The sequence below is a fragment of the Tympanuchus pallidicinctus genome, unplaced genomic scaffold (genome assembly GCF_026119805.1).
Source record: "Tympanuchus pallidicinctus isolate F22 unplaced genomic scaffold, pur_lepc_1.0 scaffold1, whole genome shotgun sequence".
Taxonomy (NCBI): Eukaryota; Metazoa; Chordata; class Aves; order Galliformes; family Phasianidae; genus Tympanuchus; species Tympanuchus pallidicinctus.
In genome coordinates, this window is record NW_026294618.1 from 89,312,454 (window position 1) to 89,336,732 (window position 24,279).

Genomic DNA, 24,279 nt, shown 5'->3' on the forward strand with positions numbered 1-24,279 from the left:
GAGCCCATAATGTGCTAAATCAAAGTCTCATTTCTGTGCTTATAGCCGCATAAACCGAAGTCTAAAAGCAACCAGACAGCGGCCTTTTCTTGACACAACAAGTGAAACACGCAGATCACAGAGTACTAAGAGCATAAAAAAAAAAACAAAAACAAAAAAACAAAAAAACCACCAATATTTTCAACATACTTTAAAGTGTCAAGCTATTATAGAAGTACAAGCAACTTTCATCACATTTAGATGCAGAAAATGCATGCCTCTTTTCCAGGGTAAAAAAAAAAAAAAAATGCCAAAAGAGTAAATGTAATTCTTCAGCATGAAGGAGGAATAGCTGGCTAACCAAGGAATGCAATGCAAATTCTCACCAGGAACAAGATAATAATGTCCTTCAGAAAACTCTCAATAGAGGTTTCCTCCCTGCCACACACAAAGAAGTTTTCCACCTGTAATCAGTAAAGTTAGCAACCAGTTTTCTGCTTTTAGAAAGAGTGAAAGGTTTTCCTGGTGGCTAAATACAGGAAATTAACGTTTTCATTAGCAGAAAAAGGCTTATCAAATTGTTTCTTAATAGATCTGAAGACAGGTTTCTATGTACCAGATTAAAGTATGAGAAAAAAAGTCCATTGGTATTTTCCTTAATTTCTGAGTCTTCAGAAAAAAAATAAACAGAAAGAGAACCTACAGCCAAGACAAAAAAAAAATGAATACATAAAGAATAATTTGAGATAGCTGTTTAAGTTCAGTTTTCAAAATACAAAGTAACTAATACAATTTTATAATTTCAATCCAACTTCATCCTGTACAGTAAGTATGGCATTATAATTGGATATATCAGGTAGGGAAAACCTGCCACTTTAATGCATCCAATATTACACAGACTTTTATCCTACTGCACGTGTTTCAAATAGGTAGGTGGAATTTTAGAGGAAAAAATAAAGAAACAAGTCTTCAATTTCTCTGTAAGGACAGCAGCACTAGAACAATCAAGCAGCACTGTGAAATGCTTGGCAATAGATACTGTTATAAAAATGTATAAACTGCAGATGTTTATAATAGTACAGAAATAAGTGTGACACAGATTATACACATAGCACAGAAACCTACATCAAAATATGTAGAACAAACCACTTCTATAACCACATAAGTATTAAACTGACTTACGAAGCAAAACCGTTCTGTTTATTAATATTTGTTTTGGTAATACCTGTAAAACCAGCTGACTCTAGACATGATAGTATCATTGGTAATACTTGTAGCAACTGGTAATACTTGTAGCAACTAATACTTAAAGATTTTATTAATCAAGATTTCACTAGTTGAGCACTGGAGATATTATTGAACTCTGCCCTCTCCACAACCCTTCCTCCAATTCAAATGCTATCAGTCATTTAAACAAATAGATTTTAATTACACTGCTTATATAAGAGCAAAAAGCAATCTGTTCTCCTGTTGCTTATGCCTGACAGGTCTGTATCTGACCCTAGGAGTAAGAAGATGGAAACAACTTGTCTCTTAACACAGCCATCTTGGAACTAAACCACTTATAAAATATAATCTGTCTAGATTGTTCACCATGAAAATGAGTCCAGCACAACATTACTACCAAGTGGCAGTGTGTCTTGGGACCTCATAATTACAATTGTTATTTGATACAGAAAAATCACTGATGCTGAGGTAGCATATAATCCCTTGTGTCATTTATAATTTATGAATGAAATACACATTACTCCCACATCCTTGAATGTAAATGGTTATAAAAAGTATGCAAGCAATTTCCTCCTGCACAAATCACAGTTATAACATTATTGTCCTTAATCGGGAAGCAGACCACTTGAGATTTCTGACTTTTACATATACCTAATAGTTCATGTTGCTTTAATCTATAGTCACACAAATCCTTAACTGGGCAATATTTTAATCTAACTCATCAAATCTAGAATCACAATATAAAATTTAAAATAAAAAAAAAAAGCCTGTTAAAGAATCCTCTAAGCATCCAGTTACTAAGCTGATGTAAGGACCAAAATGATATGTGTAAACAGACAATGGGTGATATATTGCATATAGTTGTCTCAATTATTGCTTACAGCACAAACAATTTTTCCAGAGCACTCATTTAGTAGATATTCAATGTGTACATATCAGGGAATTAGAAATATCTTCTGACTACCTAAGATTTGTTGTCCATATGTATTTGTAAATTATAACATGGAACTTAATGAAAAAAATAGTTAATCCAAATCCTTCTGAAAGCTAAAACCATCTCCTCCCTTTGGATAAATTGTCAATTTCAAAAAACTTATATTTGTTGTCTGTACCAGAAACACAATAACAGATACTTACGGAGAAAATCTTTCCAATTCTGGAGAAAACAACATGAGGTGTGATTGACTTCACTAAATTAAAAAAAATAATAATCAAAACTTGGCACTTGATAAGCTTATTTTACTGAAGTGGAACTTCTTGTTTTGAAGCCACATGACCAAAAAAAACCAACCACCCTTTTTGAAATTGGTATAATCATGATTTGATGGAATTACAGTATGGCTTCGGTTAGAAGGAATTTCAGAGATTCTCCAGTTCCAATCACCTTTCATTAGATGAGATTGCTTAAAGCCCCATCCAGTCTGGCCTTGAACACATCCAAGGATGAGGTATCCACAGCTTGTTACATTTGACATCTGTTGCAGTAACTTCACCACACTCATAATTAATAATTTCTTAAACGTAATCTAAATCTATTGCTTTTTAGTGTAAAACAACTACTCCTTGTCCAAAAACTTCTTGTCCAATCATATCAGGTCCCATAGACATGAGCACATTCATTTCAATTATTTACCCTTGACCAATAGAGAAGCATATTTCCTCCATCAGCTGGAAATGCCCTAATACTCACACTGGGAGATACATGTGTACATTTAGTCCAGCACTGCATTCTCTCTGTTCATCCTGCCATTACTGATTTTGCAATTGATTGGTATTGATCTCAAAATACTGCCTTCTTGATATAAATTCTAATCAAATACTTCCCACTACCTTGTAACTTAACACAAATCTGGCAAGGATGTCAGCAAGCAACAACAGCCTGTAATCTTAGGAAGTTGGAAGAGGGGAACAACAGGGTTGAGAATTTATTTTCTTTTCAATTTCTTCATTTTAAGAAATAAAAACCGTTAGGTGTACTGGCTCACACAGATAGGTTAATAGCCTGACCACCAAATACCTGTGAGTATTCTCAGTATGTCAGCTTTGAAAACTGAAAATTGAATAAGCAGCAATGATGAAGTTCCTTTTTACTCCCTTACTCTCTCATCTTGTCATCACTTAAGATGACTTTCAAAAGTTAGTGGATTTGTACTACAATTGCTCAAAATGTGAAATGTAGTGTTTCTTCTCTGCCCACAACATTCCAGGCCAAGTCCCGCCAAATCATTTTATAAAATATCACAGAAAAGCAGTATTTTCACATAAAACCATGCAGAAATTATTTGACATAAAATGCTCCTTCTCCTTCAGCTTATTAAGATTACAGCCCTTCCATAAAGGCAAATCCAAGATTAATACATAGTGTTTTATAACTTGATTCCTTGTTGTCTCCATTAGCCAGTATGAACACAAGCTGTTCACTGATCCTTGTAGTATTTTACAATTGCATCCTTTTCCATTCAGCCTATCTATTGACTGAAATGCCCTTAATAGCTGCTTTACCTGATATTCTCATATAACATACATTTCAGTTTATTTATTTATTTTCAATCACACTAAATTGGTTGAAAAATACGTAGGTGGAAAAATGAGAACAGAGGAATGCTCATTCTAATTTTGGAACAAAGAAATTTTCAACTCCAAAAAAATATCTAAAAGTCTATCTTGGTTTAAAATGTGTACGTATACATAAAGACCAGCTAGATTATCTACTATGTTAAAATAAAATGCATTCAAAATTGAGGGAGATGTACAAAGAAATTCAAAATAGCAATATTTACAGAGTATATAGAAAAGGAACATCTGAAGCCTGTTCGATAGCAGACTTGGTCTCATTAGAATGTCATTTGACCCTCCAGAGAAAGCAGTAATTATAATTTTGTTAATCCTCATGCTTTAAAATACGTTTTCTTGCAATGAGACAATACAGCCACACCAGATGAGGCAATTAGGCATGAGCAATTCTGACCAATGTCCTCTGCAGTAAAGTACAGCTTATTTGCACCAATAAGTATATGATATGTATTTACAAGCATACTATGATTAAATTAGAAAACAAACAAACAAAAACACAGAACAGGTTGAGTAAAGAAAGATGCCTAAATTCACTGAGTCCTGAATGGCATTTCCAAAAACTAAGTAAAAGTAATAGCATTACTTTCAGCTCTGCGCAGAAACAAATGCCCTGGAAAAGAATGGTTTTCTTTTTTTCATGCCATTATGTATGGCGTATTATAACAGAATCATGAAAGGACTACAAATTGCTGTGCCTGACTGAATATGTAAGCGTTTGTAGAGCAGTCTGGGTAAAAAACAGTGCAGGAAAATGAGTCAAGAATTGTGATGTAAGGGCCAGAAGAAATTTATTTCCAGCTCTCTATACAGAGCAAGAATGATCACATCAGCAGTATTCTGGCAGAATTTTCTCATGTGTGAATAGTTAGGGAGAAAAGGAGAAGGCAGCCAATTCTTCTTTCGATCTCATAAAACTTAGGCACCTGAAATAATTCATTTGGACTTTCTGATGGTTTGAAATATTTTGTGCCAGAAGCTCACAATGAGGAAGCAACTAACGTGAATCTTTTCTGCACTGATTAGATGCCAATAAGCAGTACAGAAGTGGGCAAATTTTAACACACTGTAGCAATTTTCTCTTGTACCCACTAGTCTCGAGCAAGGATCTCTCTGCAAAAAAAAGCCTAATGCATTGCTCATAGATGTGCTGCAATAGCACCCTTCTAAAAATCCTTCTCATAACTATCAACGTTATAACTTCACAGTTTAAGGTGTTACTATTTTAGTCTGAACTTTAACATACAAATGACTTTACACACTAATCTGCAAATTAACACAGTATATAGATGTATGAGAACTGAGATGTTATGCAAGTGAGAAACGCTACACACCATAGCATGAACTTGCTACCAACAGCAGAACAATACTAACTACATTTGATTTCTATTAGAAACAGCTTATTTTGTGATTCTGTAGATCAATTTTGAAATTCTGTACCTAGGAACTCAGTGATATAACTACCACTTTGCAGAAAAAAACCTTGATGAACTGCAGAAAATGGTAAATTATGCAGTAAGAGTGTATTCTGTCCCAATTTTGGCATATTTCCTTGAAAATCAGCATTGTGGTGTGACAATTCTCACGAGTAGGGTCCTTATTCCTTTGATTCCATCTTCCACAGGTCAAATTTGGAAATGCTTCCTTAAATGATGCCTTCCTACTTCACGGAATTCATTTCAGCCTTTAGTCCCCAGCCTTATTAATCTACTCTTTAATGCCTTTTAATCATTTCTCCCTGCATTGCAGCTAATGCAGCTATCTGATGCTTTATTGAGCAATAGTCTCCCCCATTTTTCCCACTGTATCTCCCAGTTCATTTTTTCAGTCAAGCTTTTTTAATGTTTCTGATCCAGACGAAGAACTCTACAGCTGTATGCCTCAAATTGCTTTATGGGTTTTCTTGGCTTTCATCCTCGTTTGAGTCAACTTTTATTTTGAAGAGGCTGAACAATTTTTATAAACTAGTTACCATCAAAATACACTTTGTAAAATCTTGTTATTATCTACTTTGCTAATTTAAAATACTTTGTCATTATTCTGTATTTAAGCTACTTACATTGTCACAGAGGAGGCTTTTATTTTTCGTGCCTGTTGCGTAACAGTCACACGGTTTGCAAACATCAATGGCTGAAAGATCTGCACCTGCTTGTCTGTAATGGAAATCCTTGCACAGCTCACAGTTTCTTCCTGCATGAAGGAAAGGTTATGCATTATGGCTTCCAATTCATTAAAATTAGCTGTATAATTCAAAATTAAAGACTCTATTCCTTTGAGAGAATTCTATAATTTTCAGGACGTCCATTTTAATGCACCTTTCATCTCTACCTGCCAATTTAGTGATCCAGAGCATATGAAACAATGAACCTGTTACAAACTATGTTTTACTCCATTAAACTTCCATCTGTTATATAATACCACACTTATATAAAAGCTGTGCCATGCAAATACCTATAATTTTTTTTAAAATATTGATAAACCTGAAACTATTTTTCTAAAGCTGAAAGTTTTCTTTTTTCCCTTTGCTAGACGAAGAAAAAAAACGACAATATTTAAAAATAAGCATTCTAAAATATACTACATAGATGGAATACAAAATAAGCACAAAAAATAAACAAGAAGCTGGCAGAAAATTACAGCAAAATTTCAATTACAGCAAAAAGTTGACAATATATAATAAGTCATCTGTTAAACTGGTTGATTAAATAGCCTTGATATTCTGGATTTAAATGCTCTAGAACACGTATGGAAAAGGCTTTGAAACAAAACATTCTAATAATTGGAATATCATTTGCATAGGTTTTCTACAAGATTCAGTCAAATTTCGGAAGTATTTTCCCACAGTTTATATCACTGTAACTAGTGATTTACTTAAATAGAGATGTACACAATTTACTTTTAATTTATCCACCATTAGCAGCTGATACAAGGCTAACAAAAAGTGACCACAGAACAAAGAGTCAATTCTCAGTCTATTGACTTACCAGTTGTGTTGTGTTGACAGTTATCGCAGACTCCACCGCTGCCTCTGTAGTATTCCTGAGGAAAAGGATCCATTGCTAAGTCATAATGGCAGCTTACTGCATGGCTGTAACACTGACAAGGTTTGCAATTATAGGCATGAACTTGGTCACCTGGACGAAAAGGCTTGTCATTGTACATCGGCAAACAATGATCACACTGAAATAAAATAAAAAGATTACTTTATAGTTAGAAGAACTGTTGTATTATATATACTTTGCTCTATTTGTTTTTCCTCTGTTTACACATTAAAAATATGAAAGACTAAAGAGAGAAACCATGTAGGAAAATAAAATTCAACTCCTTTCTCTTCTTAAATTACTTTAACAACAAATTAAAATCAAGGAAGAAAAACAGAAGAAAAAATAATCATCAATCAGATACTCAACATAGCCTAACATCCTGAAATTCAAATTAGATTAGTTCTCTAATAATACAAAATGCTGCCTTACTATGTTTGAGGTACAGATGATTAAATTCACCAGATGCATCTATTTGGATGCATTATAAACAGTGTCTGCACCTTTATAAAGTACAGTAAAAATTACCATTTGATCTTGTGAAACACTGGTCTTCATATTGTCGAATGTGGCAGATCACAGTGTACAGAGTACCTGAAATGCCAGCACTTCTTAATGTGCATTTCTCATGAGGCTTCCAAGAAAGTTTAACAAAAAAAACAACAGCAAATATCTCAATGTGTCCAGATAAAGGCAACAAATCTGTGAAAGATCTGGAGTACAGGTCTTATGGGGAGTGGATGAAGGAACTGTCATCGTAGCTCAGGGGTGACCTCACTGCTCTTTACATCTCCCTAAAAGAAGATTGCACTGAAGGGGGGCAACCTCTTCTCCAGGTAACAGTGATAGGACAAGTGGGAGCAATCTCAAGTTGTGCCAGGCTGGATATTAGGAAAAACTGCTCATAAGGAGTAGTTAGTCATTGAAATAGGCTGCCCAAGAAGACTGTGGAGTCACCACCCCCTCAAAGGTGTTTAAGGAAAGGGTAGTCTAATACTGAGGGATATGGTTTAGTGGGTAATAGTGGTAGTAGGTGGACAGTTGGGCTAGATGATTTTAGAGATCTTTCCCAACCTTAATGATTCTATTAATCTAAGTCTAGAATGCCACTTTCTCTCAGTTGGATGACTGCATTATTGAAAAAATCCATTGCATGCATAACCTAACCATATATGTTTAAGCTGTCCTATAAGATTTCAGTATAGTATGGTAGTTAATCACGTATTGTTTTCCTTCTTACACTCCACTTTACTTCTTTAACCAAATAAGAGTATAGAAGTATTTTAGGCATCACCTATCTAACTGTATCTTAATATTGGTCTGAAGACAGCTGTCTAAATTTCCTCTTAGCTTACCCACAGCACTCTCACTACAGCATTTGACTACTTGTAAAGATTGCCTGTTAGCCAGCACTTTGAACTATACACCTTTCTCTTGCAAACTCCCCAAAGAAGATCAAACTGCTTCTAAACTCAAAAATCCAGGTCTGATTAGAAAAAAAAGCTAGAATTCTTAAAATGACTCCAAGTGATTAAGAAAGACAGAACAGAAATGAAATCTTACAGTGTTATGTCACAAGACTATGTGTATCTTAATTTCTAAAAATATTTTGCATCCTTTTAAGTGCAGTTCTTTAAAGAGCATTTAAAATATATCAGCGATTCTTGTCAGCCAAAGAGGTGCCAGATGCCAAATAGTACCTTTTATTAGATTACAACAGCTGTTTTGCAGTGGTAAAGTGACCAGCAAAGAACTTGACTGACAAAGAACATAAGTGGTATCGTTTAGAATGCCAGATTCCAAAAATGTGACACAACTGAGATCTCAGACACTGGTATAGACATTGTCAAGCAGCATAAGATATATTTCTACTCAACTCCTCTTTCACCTATAGGCATTATGATGAAGTTGAATGAAGCCACACCAAAGTCTACAAAATCAAAACACATACAGGCACAGTAATTCTAACAATCAGGATGCTCACCAAGTTAATTCACACTTAAATCTTCCACAGTTAAATTCAAAGTTATTTTGAAATCAAGCATCAATTCCATGTAACTCTCTTCTGGACTCCAACTCTTTAGGACTTCAGTAAATAATAAATTAAAAAATTATAAAGAGAGGGAGAAGACCCGCTTCACATCTGATGAGTTTCGCATGCATTCTGGTTTAATAAAGCTCTGACTTGCTCAGGATATTCAATTGCAAATTTCATTTTCAGAGTGATATAGCCACTCTTACTAGATATTCTAGGGTTAATTTATCTTTTAGGAAGCTGTTACATTGGACTTTTTAAATAGTAACAGGAAAAAGATGATGGCTAATCACTTCAGCATTCATAAAGAAAATGGTAAAAACCCCCTATAAATTCAATAAACATACACAGCAGAATGATTTACAGCTACTCTCAGCAACACTAGAGCACCAGCCCAGTTGTTTCTCAGTTTTCCTTCATATTAAATGAAATACATGTCCCCCACAGTAGACAAGCCCCTGGAAAATACGTTCAGACTGGAACAGCCCTTTCCAGCTTCTGAAACACAGCAGTGACAGCAATGACAGTCATAATGCTAGTTACTATCTGCCTATGACCTCATATCTCTTATTAAGTAAAACTTAAAAACCTCAAATGAAAATATATATGGAGTAACAACTACTTCACAGTTCCTTCAACATATCAGCACAGGTGCAACAAATCACAAGGTATCTGAGACAGAAACAAGTTCTTTCACTATCTCAGTGACACTCATACACAATTTGTTTTAGAAGCCTGGGTCTTTGAACTGTGAAATTACAACAGTTTTCCAAGGATGGATTCATGGACAAACCCATAACTTGCACTGACAGTCAAAAGTTATTCAAAGTTTTCAGGCATCTAAGACTAAGTCTTTCTGCTTTGTTTCTAAAACACTAGTCCATCATCAGCTTGTTTTATTTTATTTTACTTTTATAAAACCAGATCTATCTCTATAAACAAATTATGACATGTAGCTTACCAAAAAGGATATGTTTTACTTGCTTGCTTCTGCAAGTGGTCACTGAGTGACCAGTTATTATACTTCATATTTACAGCTGCTCAGGTAACGTGAATCATTAATTCCAACACCTGATATGATTAAACATACTGACTTTTAACTAAAATTTAGATTGCTTCTTACACAACAACATATTGTAACAACTTAAAAGGGCTTAGTTATCTCATTTTTGATAAACCAACATGTCATATCTGGTTTTCAGACAGTAGATGTTTAATATCATTAATATTAAAAACTCTGAAGACCTGAAGCTTTTACTGCGTCCAGTCACACCCTCACCTCCATTCATATCCTCTCAAACATTCAGAGTTGTTTTATTTCTTTAAAATCCTATTTTTCTATTATTGTCATTTCCATAACTACTTCCATACAATGTGCCATTACCTTTCTGTGTGAAGTTCTACATCAATTTAAAGAAGGGTCTCAAGTTGTAAAGAAAGGTTGATGTTTTTCAAATGCCTTGCTCTTTCCATGGGTTGTGTTTTCATGTAACAGCACAAAATTTTTGTTTGTATATTCCTGTCTATAAATTGTGTATAAATGTTACAGAGATGAAGACGCTGTGCTTCAGTTTCAATTCCTATGAGGCCAAGCTAATTTCGAAAATAGTCACAAAACAAACTAAATGAAGCTGAATGCTTTGCCCTTAAGAAGATTCTCCTCAGACTGGTGACACCAGTTTGTGCAACAGAGCAGCTGACCTCTGAAGAGGAATGCCAGCTAAAACAATTGCTTGGTTTTTATTAACAATGTTAAAGTACATTATGTAACATTGAGTTTTCTTAGAAGATTTTGACATCTAACTTAAAAGCAAAAGCATGATACACAATCCAGAAAATACACATAAAGAAAAGTTTCTCTCACTAGATTAAATGCAAAATAGATGAGGAGCTCTTAAGACCTGAAAAACACATACAATGAGGGGTGGCTGTAGGTGTGTGGAAAGAGAATGCCTACAAGAAAGGAAAGGAAGTACCTGGGGCTCTATTGCAATTTTGTGTAGCTGTTACAGCAGAAGAATGATCATAACAGAAGTCCTTATCTAGTTGAAGAATTAAAAGAACTGCTTTAGCTCTGCTTTATTTTATTTTTTAATTTTTTTAAGAAATATATGTCTGTAGCTTGTACGAACTAAGTTAGAAGAATGCAGTAACTTGCTCCGTCATCTCTATCAAATACCAGAGCCTACCAGGGTGATGCCCTGCTAGACCTGCTCTTCACTAACAGAGAAGGACTGCTGAGAGATGTGAAGGCTGGGGACTGCCTTGGTCAGAGTGACCAGGAAACTGTAGATTCCTCTATTCTTGGTGATGCCAGAAAGGTGAGTAGCAAAACTGCCATCTTGAACTTTCAGAGAGTGGACTCTGATGCTTGTTGCTGGGGTCCCTTAGGAGTTGCACCTGAAGGGTAAAGGGAACCAGGAAGCCTGGATGCTCTTCAAGATGGAAATCTTAAATGTACAAGACCAGGCTGATCCTGAGTGCTGTAAGGCAAGCCATAGGGGAAGCAGTTGAGGAAGCTGGGATTGTTTAATCTGGAAAAGAGGCAGCTCAGGGGGGAAACCTCATTCCACTATACAACTTCCCAAATGGAAGCTGTGATCAGGAGGGGTTCGGCCTCTTCTTCCAGGAAACAAACAGGACTTGAGGAAACAGCCATTAAAATTGCACCAGAGGAGATTCAGATTAGACATAAGGAAAATGTTTTTCTCTCAGGGAGTGAGCAGGCACTGGATTGGCCTGCCCAGGGAGTGGTGGAGTTGCCATCCCTGGCAGTGTTCAAGAGGTATCTGGACATCTGGATGAGGAGCTACAAAATATGGTTTAGAAGCTTGTAGTAGTAATGGTGATGGAAGGATGGCTGGACTAGATGATCTTGTTGGTCCATTCCAACCTTGTGATTCTACGATTCTATTATGATGTCAGTTTCTAAAGATAAAGTAGAATTAGCAATAAAATAGAATTTGTATTTGTGAATATATTACTACATTGAACTTTTTAGAGTTCAGATGAATTCCAAACAACTTATAAGTTCTGATCTTTGTAAGGCAGACATGTTGAGGACAATCAAAATCCATTATAGTTTTTGACTATCAATGATAATTGATAAAACTGTTTCATAGATATACCTGTGTTTCTCAGACCATTTATTTTTTTTATTATTATTATTTTTAATTTTGAATCTCGAGTAAGCACTTGTGCTAAACTGAAGGAGTTTTCCAAATGCAAACTTTTCTTCATGTGGAGGGTTGGTGTGGGGAGGGAAGGTGCGCAGCAAATATTTGAGAAGAAACAGCACTGTGAGTCGTGTCCTTTAATTTCAAACTTTGCTAGAAATGAGTCATCAGAACTGAAAAGATTATTTTTTAGGGCATCTTGGACCAGAAATTTAAGATCCCTTGACAAGCTCTTAACATATGGTAATGTCCTTGTCACATTTACACTTAATACAGCTAAAATTGCCATCTTGAATTCATCTGGCATATACATCTGGATAGCTATTGCACAGCAAAGCAATACCAGGTAATAAAAACCTGCATAATTCATTAAAAATGATCTTTTAGTTATTTACAGCACCGCGTTATGATATTTGACATGCCATGGGAGATTTCTGTCTTTAAGCAAACAATGTGCTTTGAAAAAATAAATATGAGCATGAAATTTGGAACTACAAGGAGAAAGGAGAGGATAAAAAAAATCATTTGCAGATTTTGAGAGGCCAAACTAGGAAAGAGGAGAAAATAAAACCTCATGGAGCTTGTCTCTCATCTCACAAGAAAAAATGTTCAGCTTCTTCATTTATTTTTTTCTGTAAAAGTCTCATACTGAAGATACTTATTCTGGTTCTCCCTGACCAAGATCTGTAAAGTTAGTTGAGAAATTAAAGTTCTGCAACTTGATAAGTTTCAGCTACACACTGTATTTCACAAAAACCCTTATTATTGAGAAATACTGTTATTAAGAGCAAAGCAAAGCAGGAGTAAGAATGCGTTGTCTAGACTGTATCAACTTGTTTTTGTTATTTAATGTCCTGAGAATTCTAGTTCCAACAGGAGATTTAACCTTACCAGCTGCTGACTGAAAAGGCAGCATTTAGGTATAAAGCACAGTATAAAGAAGTATTTTAAGGATAGCCAAATATTATATATGACTGCAAAATATATGGATGACAATCAACATTTCCAGGCTGTCTTTAAACAAATACACAAATTCAAAACTCAATTTTCAATGTTTTAAAACAAGACTGCCTGGATCCATGATTTGAGTCAAAATATTGAATAAGACTCCCAGTAAAACTCCCATCACTTAGCAACAACCAAAACTTCTGTATGTGATCAGCACTGCCTCAGCTGAAACCAGGACAAAGGCATTAAAACCAAAATCATTATTTGGCTTTTTCTGTGCATGTGTTTTCCAAATTTAAAGCCTCCTATAGCAACTTTTCCTATGAAAATTTGGGAAACAGTAATTTACATAAGTATGTTCACACTTCTAGATCTGAAATACTAGATTCGACAGTACATAGGTGAAGTAGACACAAAGAAAAGACTAACATTATTTCCTTCTGTATAGCTTTCCTTGATGCACAGACACTTGTATGGTTCCATCGCTGTGTCACAATTATCAGCGTGGCCATGGCAATTACACCTGAAAGAACAAATAGCAACAAAGAATAACTGAACATATGGAACACCTGGAACACCTCTGATATATATATTATATATAACATGCTCATGAAGATAACTGTTTTATGAAAAAGTCTGGCTCATTTATTTGTTCATAATAAACTCAAGGGAATGTTCTTAATTACAGTAACTTACAAAAATGACTTCATTGAACACATTTGTGAGTGCCAAAAACTGCTTTTCAAGAAAATTAAAGCCATCATGTATCACAGCTACTTTTACCTTACATAATAGGTAATGTAAACTGTATTTCAATATATAATATGCATTTATAAAAGGTTAATTTTTCCACCAATGTTAACCCTTTCAATATGGCTATACTTTATGGAATCTTAACCATACCTAGCACAATAATGTAGATCACTTGACCTCAGTTAAAATGTTCAATTTTTATTAAAATAAAACCTTTATAAAGTACTATTTCATAGAAAGTAACAGTCACTACCTGAATGGCAGATCTTCTGGAGGCATAGTATTACTTTAGAAACCACTCTTGAAATAACTCATGAAATAATTTTACTATAACAATCAAGAAGATTGTAGCTGTTCTAGCGAAAGAATTATTAAAACAAATCAATAATGAGAACATTAGCAGCGTAGGAAAGTTTAAGGACTTTGATAGGGTGCTTTCTTTCAAAAGAATTTCAAAAATACTTATTAACAAAAATCTGCACCAGGTATTTCATGGAAATATTTCATTGCCAAATTTGCAAGTTATTTACAGGGCATAATTAGTCCTTTCACAAGACAGAACACATCATATACAATAAAGTTGTCAGTCACATAATGTAACACACTCACAGCTGTCCACTTTTAATGGACAGTGGAAGCTAAAACAAAGAATGAGCTGTGTATTACAACTGTTGAAATTGTCATGTCTATAATGAAACTTGGAAGACCTACTGAAGTGAAGCACAAGCCATGGTTTCAGTCAACCTTCGCCTAGAGGCACAGGTAATTCCAGGGAAAGGACTGCTTTTGATAGATTTCTATAGTAAGTATTAATTTTAAAATAACATGTGAGCAGATGCTTTAAAAAAAAACAGCACAGCAATCATATCAAACTTGATGTACTCTTTCAGACCAAGTTGCCTTCTTACTCATAAAGGTAAAAGGAGAACAACCTCAAGAAATTTTAGGCAAGTAATTAAATATTTTGCACAGCTTTAGCAGTTGGAGGCAGTGATAGGGAGAGTTTCAGTAACACCTACCTTCCACTGACTGTAACTTCATTAATTCCATAGTATCTATGCCTAAAATTTACCCAAGACTCATTAGTGTGATATTGGCCACGCATATGAATCCTCACTCGTGTAGCTTTCACAAATTCTTGGAGAGATGGAGTATTGTAAAAATCATTGTAACCAGGTCGGTGATTTGGTTCCGGAGTAAGAACACTAAAAGTTAAATTACCATGAGAATACGGAGTAAAGCTGTTTAAATAAAGGAAAAAAAGACAAATGAAAACCAAAATGACACATATATTACAGATTCCATCCCTCTATCTTTTTTCCCCTCAGAGAAGGTCTCCATATTATGGTACTTTTTTTTTTTTTTCCTCTTTAAATGGATTCTGAGTAAAGTTCTTACGCCACAGAATTCCTAGGTATCAAAATTCAAGGAAGATAAAGAAAACATACTTTTAAATGTCTGTTTTGCCCTGACTGCCACACTCTTCTCTGGACCCTAAGTTCCCTATTAAAATGAATCATCTAAAAGACAACTTCAAAATATGAATGAAGTATAACACTGATACAATGGCATCTGCATTAAATTTTTTAAGAGTTTAATAGTGTCTCTAAGAAATATGAACTATGCTTGAATGACAGAATTTCTCCTGATGACTAATACAATTAACATGTCTACGTTATTTATCTGCTAAACACGTTAAGAAAAACTACAGGTAGTTATGCTTTGAATTTTAGAGTCACTGTAATATATTATTTCATTACTATGAGTGAGCAGAGTTATAAATACAATACATTATACCTTCCAGTGAGGACAGTGGATGAGAGCTTAGTGGAATACAGTGGAGGTTCAGAATAAAACCGTATGATTAAGCCTAAGAGGAAAGACATTCCTCAGAAGTCAAGCAAATGTTGAGGAAACAAGAACACAGATCTCATGCTTACATTTTGGTATGAATTATATCTCACATTGGTATGTTTAGGCAGCGCTTAACAAGTAGAACTTGCATCCAAGAATGTCTGCTTCTTTGCATACCTACACATTAAAAATTGGCATCCACAGATATCATTTGGTACTGACATACAATATTCAAAACTAATTTTCTTCACCTCAGAATAACTCTGATCCTTTTAAGGGTAAGAATTGTAGTTAGGCTGGGTCTGCGGAGCCTTACTCTGTCTTTATGAATAGTTTTTCTGAATTTGTATCGCTATCCAGCTCAGCGCTTAACAAAAAAATCTCAGTGGAATATATTTGTGTGCCCCTTTTGGGGGAATACTTCCTCTCACTCCCTCCACGGAAAATTAAATGCTACGCTTTTCTTCCTTGACACAGAGAGCTGTAATGGAAATGTTAAGGCTTGTACAAATAGTTGATGAACAACGGTCTTGGTATGGAAGTACCAGAAGGAACAGTAAAACTGTAAGGCCAGCATCACCCACACAAATTATCAAGATCTTAGACTTTCTACACGCAGCTTTTCAGAAAAACAGTAAAGATAGATAAATTAAAACATGAATGAGCCTACATTCAGAATAAGCAAACACACAAAAGCCTCTGATAATTGGATAAAAGACAATGACTGGTTCCTGACTTACAGAGGTGGTACAAGATGTAGGAGGAAATAAACAGCCTTAGCTTTCATTTCCTTAAGGAAACTAAAAACTCCATTAGGCAGTAGCTCATGATCACCCAACTATGAAGTTTTGAGCTACAGTAAGGATCTCAAAGCCAAGGTTACTTGTCCTCCAGTCCATCATAAGAAGTTCTGTCCATAAAGGTACAAACACTCATCTAAAACCTCCACCAACAGCTCGGTCACGTCTTGGCACTTAAAAGCATGTGGTGGGGTGGAAAACAGACATAGAACATTATTCCAACACGAGGCCTTCTTTCAGTACACAGAATCCTCACCAGAGTATTTACAGAGTACATTCCTTAACTTTTAAACAAAGATTTCTATATTTTCTACAGAATTCTGAGCTCCTGGAGAACAAAGATGTAGTCACTTGAACAGCCTCAGGAAGGCACTAGAAGTGAAACAAAAAAAGGAAAAAAAACAATGCCTACAGCACCTGGTACTGTATTTTCTGACTGTTTTCCAGCCAAGTAATTAATTAGCCAAATACTGTCTGCCATCTGAAATTAGGCAAGAAACAGTGAATTTGAATACCTGTAGTGGCAAAGATTTATCTGTGTATATATAAGTGCACATGTGTATAAAACTATATTTATATAAATATCATAACTTACAATACATAACAAGTTAAAATGTTTAAAGTTAAAATGCTAACAGTCTAGTAAAAAGATTTGCAACTTGTTTCTAAAGTAATGACCTTTCTTGGCTCACTCATGAGATTTTAGTCTTGTTCTTGCTTAGAAAAATTGAAAAGCTTAAAGTTACAATTTTGAACCTATTTCTCACATGTTTTGCATGATTAGTAGTAAGGTCAATTGACTGCATTTTGTTAAGTTTTTGTCCTCTTTTCTAAGCTCCAGAATAAGTTGCAGCCTTAGAGATCACAGAATAATTGATCAGAAGGAATACATTCATACTCCCTGCACAGGTACAACCAATCCATTATAACTGTGTCTTTCTCCACTCTATCTCACTGTTCCCTAATTCTACTGACAATAACAGTCCCACACAACACACAATTTCAGAAGTCTAGCTCAAAAATAAGACAGTCAATTGTGTCACATTCCTCATTGTCTGAAATCTGATAAAAATGACAGATGACCTTTTGGTGATCTTCAATCGAAAGGTCAGATTTTGGATCTTTTATATACCTAGCAGCCTATAATAAATGAGTATACCAAATTAAAAGATTCTATCTCAATAGGACATGGAAATGAATTGTGTCAGGATGCTACCTGTTCAGAACATCTGTAACATGAAGATAATATCCACTCATACCTAGGAAGCTGGAGACAGTTGACAGAGTCCGGTTTTTCTAGAGATCCATTGTTATCCATTCCAAAAATACTGCAATTTTTAGCAAAATACTGCCAGTCTTCCCAGTTAAGTTCATCTCTTTTTTTTCTTTCAATTCTTATTGCTTCAGGGTGTGGGCTAAAGAACTGTAGTATAATATAGAATACCTACAAGAAGAGAGCAAAGGTATGAATTGATATTAATGACTGTATTATAGATTAATTAGAAATTCAACACTACTTTATTTCAATATGACAAAAGTCTATTTTAACAACTACAGAATACAAAACCAACATTTCAGTCCATACATCGTCTTGAATTTGAAAACGGTTTTTGTTAAGCAAGCTTTTTGCTCTCTCAGACATTAGAGAGCAACCGAACTGCTGCATCAAAACTCAAACTCTTTTCTAGAAGGCCATTTGAAATTGAAATACAAAGCCATCCATAATTTATTACTCTGATATTAATTTTGACAAAAATAAATGGCATTTAAGGAATCTGTTGTCACTTTGGTATCCAGCCTGATACCTGTACTGTGCCAACGAGGATTTCCCTCAGCATGTAATGTTGAGATTTCTATGCGCCAAATCAGTTTTAAAGCTTCACATATCTGAACTGACTACTAAATAACAGACTACTTCTTATTTATGTGGCCAAAACCTGCCATCACATTCTTTACTTTTTCTGCATTTATAACAAAGAAAAAAAAAACTTACAAGACATAACAGATCTTTTATGGCATGCTAGTGTGCTTCAGACTTAAAACCTCATTTGACTGCTGTCAGTTTTATATCTAAAAGCACAAAAATTTCATCTCTCATTTTAAGAGAAAATTGAAGTAGAAATTTACAAAAATCAAACTGAAATTTACAAAAAAAATAAAGTTAGAAGACAGCAACCATTTTTAAGTATTGATGACTTCAGACAGGATATTCACACTGTCCAGATTTCTGCTTAAAGAAACAGTTAAGGTACATAAAAAGAAGAACTCCATAGCAAGAATTATAGGGCACTGTTTCCTGCTGATAATAGAATTTTTCTTTCTGGCATCTTGAGGAACACATCTTTAAGCATAAAGTTTGAGTTTGCTAAAATTTTAAACAAAGTGAATATGAAATCTCTTCCTAGACTGGAGTAACAAATAGCAAATGTGATCCTCTTATTACCTGATACTGTCCATTTTGTAAATCTATTGTGATAGAAACACCATCATCCAGACCTGTACCATTAGCAAACACAGATGAAATCCAGGTGGTTCCAATGTCATCATCATTGATGTAATGCAGAGGATGGGCTTCTGCATCCAGTCTCAGCACTCTGTCATTAGTGGTATCATCTGCACCATTAGGGATGCAGTACCTCTGTACCAAAGGGTGTACCCGGGGATGACTTCCAGGGCAGCGGCACTCTGACTGGGTATGCAGATGAGGAAATTTTCCAGAGAATACTTCCAAAATGTCTCTGTCACAGCACATAAAGTAATTACAGACATGATAAAAAATGACAAGTGTCACTTTGTGCCTCTAGGCTCATAGATTAAATAAAATTCAACTTAGATTACTCTAGAAGCCCTAAAGCTTCTTTTCATCTCATATAAATGGGGCAATCAGCCAGGAATCAGGCCACCTAGGGTCCCTACTTAATCAATAACAAGCAGCAGGCATCTTCAGAAGGTATCTATGAAAAAGTGCTTGAGTTGCTTTCATTGTTCAACCTTCATAATATGGAGCTCCACAAATAAACAGAGCCAAGGGAAAAAAACTCCTTCTCAGGACATCTTCTCAGGTAGGATTAATTCAGCCATAGGTGCAAGGGAAAAAACCCTACCAATATTTAATTATGGTACCATGTCTGACTTTAGTCACTGATTTTGAATGTTCTTAAGCATTCCAGAGCACTGGCTTTTTGTGAAGCATAACCACAGACAAGCTGAATGCCTGTCCTGAAACCCTTCAAAAAGGCAGCATGAGAAGTATCATGCTGCACCCTACACAAAGTAGATAAAAATATTTTCCCTTTTAGCCAAGTGTAACATATATCCACTGATTTGGTTGCCCCATTCTGATATCACCCTGTTAGATTCCTACAGCCTATGTCAAAGCAGTTGAATCACCATAGTTCTCAGTGACATTACCAATCTGAATGGACAGGTGGAAACAGTAGGCAAAGTAACAGGTGAATGACATGGGCAGATTACATAAACCTTTATTCATTCATGTCTGGTCTAAAAGGATTTTGGGAACCCAGAAAGTATGAATTTTCTCAATTCAAAAAATTACTTATCCCATCTCCCTATTTCATCAGTAACAGCCCCTGCAGGTCCTATAGAACACAGTTACAGGACCTTTCCAACTTGCCATGGACCTAAAATAATTCATATGCAACAAAGACTTTTATTCACAGTTTCTCCAACGTAAACATTCTAACCTGATTTGTGGGAATAAAACAGCATTAACAAAGTCACAAATCATTAGTTTGCAACACTTTGTAAAATACCTTATCTTTCAATTTTTAAGCTATATTCTTTTCAGTGACTTCAGCTGTAGTTCAGAGCATTGTAGTTCAAGCATTGTTCCAAAAGAATATACAACCAACATGATATTCACAGTTTGGAATTCAGATTTATATTAATACTTTAAATTCACAGGAGATCAGTTCATTGTCATGTCCTGCAGACATCAGTGCTCCTAGGAAACTACTCTACATCTTATCAAAAGATTATCACAGAATCACAGAATTGTAGGGGTTGGAAAGGACCTCTAGAGATTGAGACCAACCCCCCTGCCAAAGCAGGTTCCCTAAATCAGGTCGCACAGGTAGGCATCCAGGTGAGACTCTACTATCTCCAGAGAAGGAGACTCCACAACCTCCCTGGGCATCCTGTTCCAGTGCTCCATCACCCTCACCATAAGAAGTTCTTGCACACATTCGTGCAGAACTTCCTATGCTGCATCTTATGTCCATTTCCCCTTAATTTCCTTAATTATTATTAAGTAGCCTTAAGGTCTGCAGTCACAAGTGTTGCTGTGCTTAGCCTACCCAATAGCACCACACAGACAAATAAGAGCTGACTTTTTCCGGCCAGTTTGAATTGACTAGATTAATCCAGCAAGAGCTGGATAGCAAAGGTAACATCTCTTTATAACACACTAGGAAGGGAGGCTGGAGGGCAACAGAAATTGCAGTGGCAACTGTAATTTGGCCTAGGGGATGGAGGATGTCAAAGCAATTGGCTCAAGGCTACACAGGCTGAGGTAGAAAAGTCATTGGTGGTTTATGAGGACTATCTCATATAGAAAAAAAATGAAGAATTAAGACAATACCCTCTTGGGGGTAGAGACTTGAGGATGAGTGTCAAGAACACAGTACATGGATGTCTGATGCCAAGGGGAAGCTGAAGCTAGACGAAAGGAATCACTAAACACAAGAGCCAAGCTGGCAGTGACAAAATCAGCATGTTGACCAGCTAAAATATCTGTCCCTCTTCTTTGGAGCAGTGGTACACTGTTTTTGGACTGGTCTAAACAGGATTGGTCCTCTCCTCCTTTCCCCTGTGACCAAGGCATTTCCCCATGAGTATTTGTGAGAAGGTGGGAGTAAAGACTGTGCTTGACAAACAACTGTGGATGCACACTGAAATCCACGACAGGAAGGTTAGCTTATCAGTAAGCCTTGCTTTAAGGGCTAAACATGTAGAGACAACTGTTCACAATGCTGCATATCTGAGAACAGTAGCAAACTTTACTCTCTGAAAGGAAGGAGGCCATAGAAGCAGCACCCCATCTGCAGAAATTTACGGAAGAGATTGCTTATAGCTTACAGAAAGCTCTGGGGAGGCTTGGCAAGTCTCATTTAACATGCCTAAGCTTACCAGCACATACTATGTCAGAATTATGACAAGTTGATAACACCTACATAGCTTATAAGCATTGGAAACTAGAAACTGGATCTACTTTCTGCTAGAATACCTGCTAAGTCAGATTATAACAGAAACAACACTAGCAAGGAAAGCATGCCCTTATTTAGAGTTTCCCTACATATACTTACACAACAATTAAAAAGCAAAATACTATATTGTTTAATTTAACTCAAGACTTTGAAGATCAAAACTCATGTTTGAGTTGACACCCATTAAACTGCATCATAAGCAATCGCTTAGACATTGACAAAGCACAATACTGTGAGAAATAATTAAGTTATCTATTCTTTCTCATCACCACACTCCTAATTATTTTTAACAAAAAAAATGTTCTTTACCTGTTTGTAAGTGCCACTGGATAAAATCGGAAGTCTTGCATCCTTCCAATAAACTGCTCTAAACCTAAAAAAATATAGCATAAATAAATAATCAAATCCTGTTGAGCATAAGGCAGCTTTTCACTGCTTGAGAGCACCTTTAATCCAGCACACAGATCTCTTGCACAATTACCCCCCTGAATGAAACCATCTTGGATTTGGACAAAACTGTAAAGGGCAGTAACTTTTTTTTTTTTTTTTAATAAAAGAATGATTTATAATAACTTTATAAGAACATTTTGTACCTATCTCTTTTCTGATTAGAGAGGTGGCACAAGGATCGGCTCATTAGACAGAAGTAATGAGCCAGTCCATGTGCCACCTCTAATTAGAGAAGAGATACAGTAGGTACAACTGTACCTATCAATTTATACAATAAAGATAAAAAGTAGTTTAAAATAATCCTTTAATACATTTAATAGCTATTTTGTATTCTATTTTTGTAGAATCAAAATCACAAACAGAAGCATTAAGAAACAGGACACAGAATGGCTTTCTTACCCAAAAGCACAAAAAAGCCAAGTGACAATTATGTATTCATATGTATATTTAGGAGTTAGCTTCAAATTCTGCATATTCCTGAAAAGCAATAGTCAGTGTTTTTACATTTGCAGAGCCAAGAATTTGAGGAGACCAAGAAAACATCCTGAAGCTGTTCTACAATGATCATGTCATGCTGCAGCATGCATGAAATTCCAGATGTTGATGAATAACAGTGTCAGGCACCTCCAGAGAACTCTTCTCATTCTGCTAGTAGTTTACACAAGTACTGATAGAACTGAGGAACACAAAGAGTCAAAAATCTTTATCTCTGCTCCTGTCTCCAAACAGGCGTGCAATTAGAATAACCCTATTCTGGAATAGTTTCATCTATTTTCTCAAAAAACACAACAGTAAACTAATATGAAACATTACTTCAGGGATCTGTATGTTGGACAAAGCAGAAAAGCCTTTATGTACATGAAGTAATATCTTACTTGGAATATTCTACAGCATTCTACAAAAATAGAAATATTTACCTGTGAAGCTTTGTCCAATTTTCAGTGTCCCATCAGCATTAGTATCTGCAACTGTTCCCATAAGAATCCTTGAATCAAAAGGTGTGCTGTCATCTTCCCAGCCATTCAAGAAGAAACTAATTCTGCTGTAATGCACCTATGGAATCAATGAAAATTGGAAAGCAAGTGCTTCATTACAGAATCCTTTTGATTTCACTGCATGTTGCAGGTATCACTGATTAATCATAAACATTACTTCGACCTACTTGGCATCATGCCTTTATTTTTGGCACCTACTGACAGAAGCTACCTCTTTTCTCTTCATTCATTAGCAATCCAGTTAATAAGATCATTATTCAGATGCACAGACTATAAAAATCCTACAGTACTTAAATTAAAGAAGTATCTACAGTACACTGATCTGGTAGGGAGGGGGGATAGAGGAAAAAAAAAGAGAAGGGTCTGTTTCACAAGGTACAAGACTGGTTACAGTTCCTTCACCACTTTAGGCCATAGGCACATGCTATAGCTGTCAGAGCTCTTCTCATACACATCAGCTCATCCAGGCCTCAAGGGACCATCTACCACACTCAGGATAACCAAACACAGCACATCTCAGCCAGGCCTTGAACACCCCTCCAAAATGTCTCCCTGGCCCCAGCATGTTTCTTATTACAAGGGCTGAAGGGAATGGTATAGAAACTGGCTACATCTGCTTTACACCCAGTGGGCAATTCTGTTACATCAACGGAACCCTTGGCTAAGAACGAGTGCTCAGTCGGCACTCCAGGGTACTGTTTTCTGCAAGCACTCCCTGCCCTGCCAGTTCATTTTAAATTTGAGCAAACGTTCATAGAAATAGTTTATGGCATTCTCCCAGCTCCACAAAGTCAAATGATGCTGAGCTTTTACAAAATACTTTTTTTTTTTTTTGCGTTAAAAATCCATATTTAAGTTACATAAAATTGGGAAAAGTTTGCTAACATGGAAGTCTTTCAGTCTGGCATTTTACAGAATAATTTAATCGCAAAAATATAGGGATAAGATGAAAATAAGTCACAATGGGTACAGTTATCTATCTGTTAATGATGTGAAATACTGAAGCTAACTTCAACTTATTCAAAACTTTTGAACTTTATTGAATAACTCTTAAATTTAGTCTCATTTTAGGAAGCAATTTTTTTTTTTGCAAAAATGAAATTGCGCGATTTTAACCATATTTAGCTTGCATGAAGCTTATTTCACACAGCAGCTTGGTAGCCTTTGAATTGTGAAGCACTGTTTTGTTGCTGCCGACATAGAATTTCAGTTCCATTTTGCTGAC

General features: G+C 35.6%; 1 protein-coding gene across 1 annotated transcript in view; it reads right to left on the minus strand.

Annotated features, from left to right (window-relative positions):
• The window catches only part of USH2A (usherin), a 391,368-nt gene that overhangs the window by 319,332 nt on the left and 47,757 nt on the right, over positions 1 to 24,279 (minus strand). The window contains exons 4-11 of the mRNA XM_052681187.1: positions 22,977 to 23,112; positions 21,919 to 21,982; positions 18,828 to 19,122; positions 17,644 to 17,828; positions 14,750 to 14,971; positions 13,407 to 13,500; positions 6,762 to 6,957; positions 5,837 to 5,967 (exon numbers count right to left, since the gene is read on the minus strand). Of these exons, the coding sequence (XP_052537147.1) occupies positions 5,837 to 5,967; positions 6,762 to 6,957; positions 13,407 to 13,500; positions 14,750 to 14,971; positions 17,644 to 17,828; positions 18,828 to 19,122; positions 21,919 to 21,982; positions 22,977 to 23,112 (1,323 nt within the window). The remainder of the gene's footprint in view (positions 1 to 5,836; positions 5,968 to 6,761; positions 6,958 to 13,406; positions 13,501 to 14,749; positions 14,972 to 17,643; positions 17,829 to 18,827; positions 19,123 to 21,918; positions 21,983 to 22,976; positions 23,113 to 24,279) is intronic.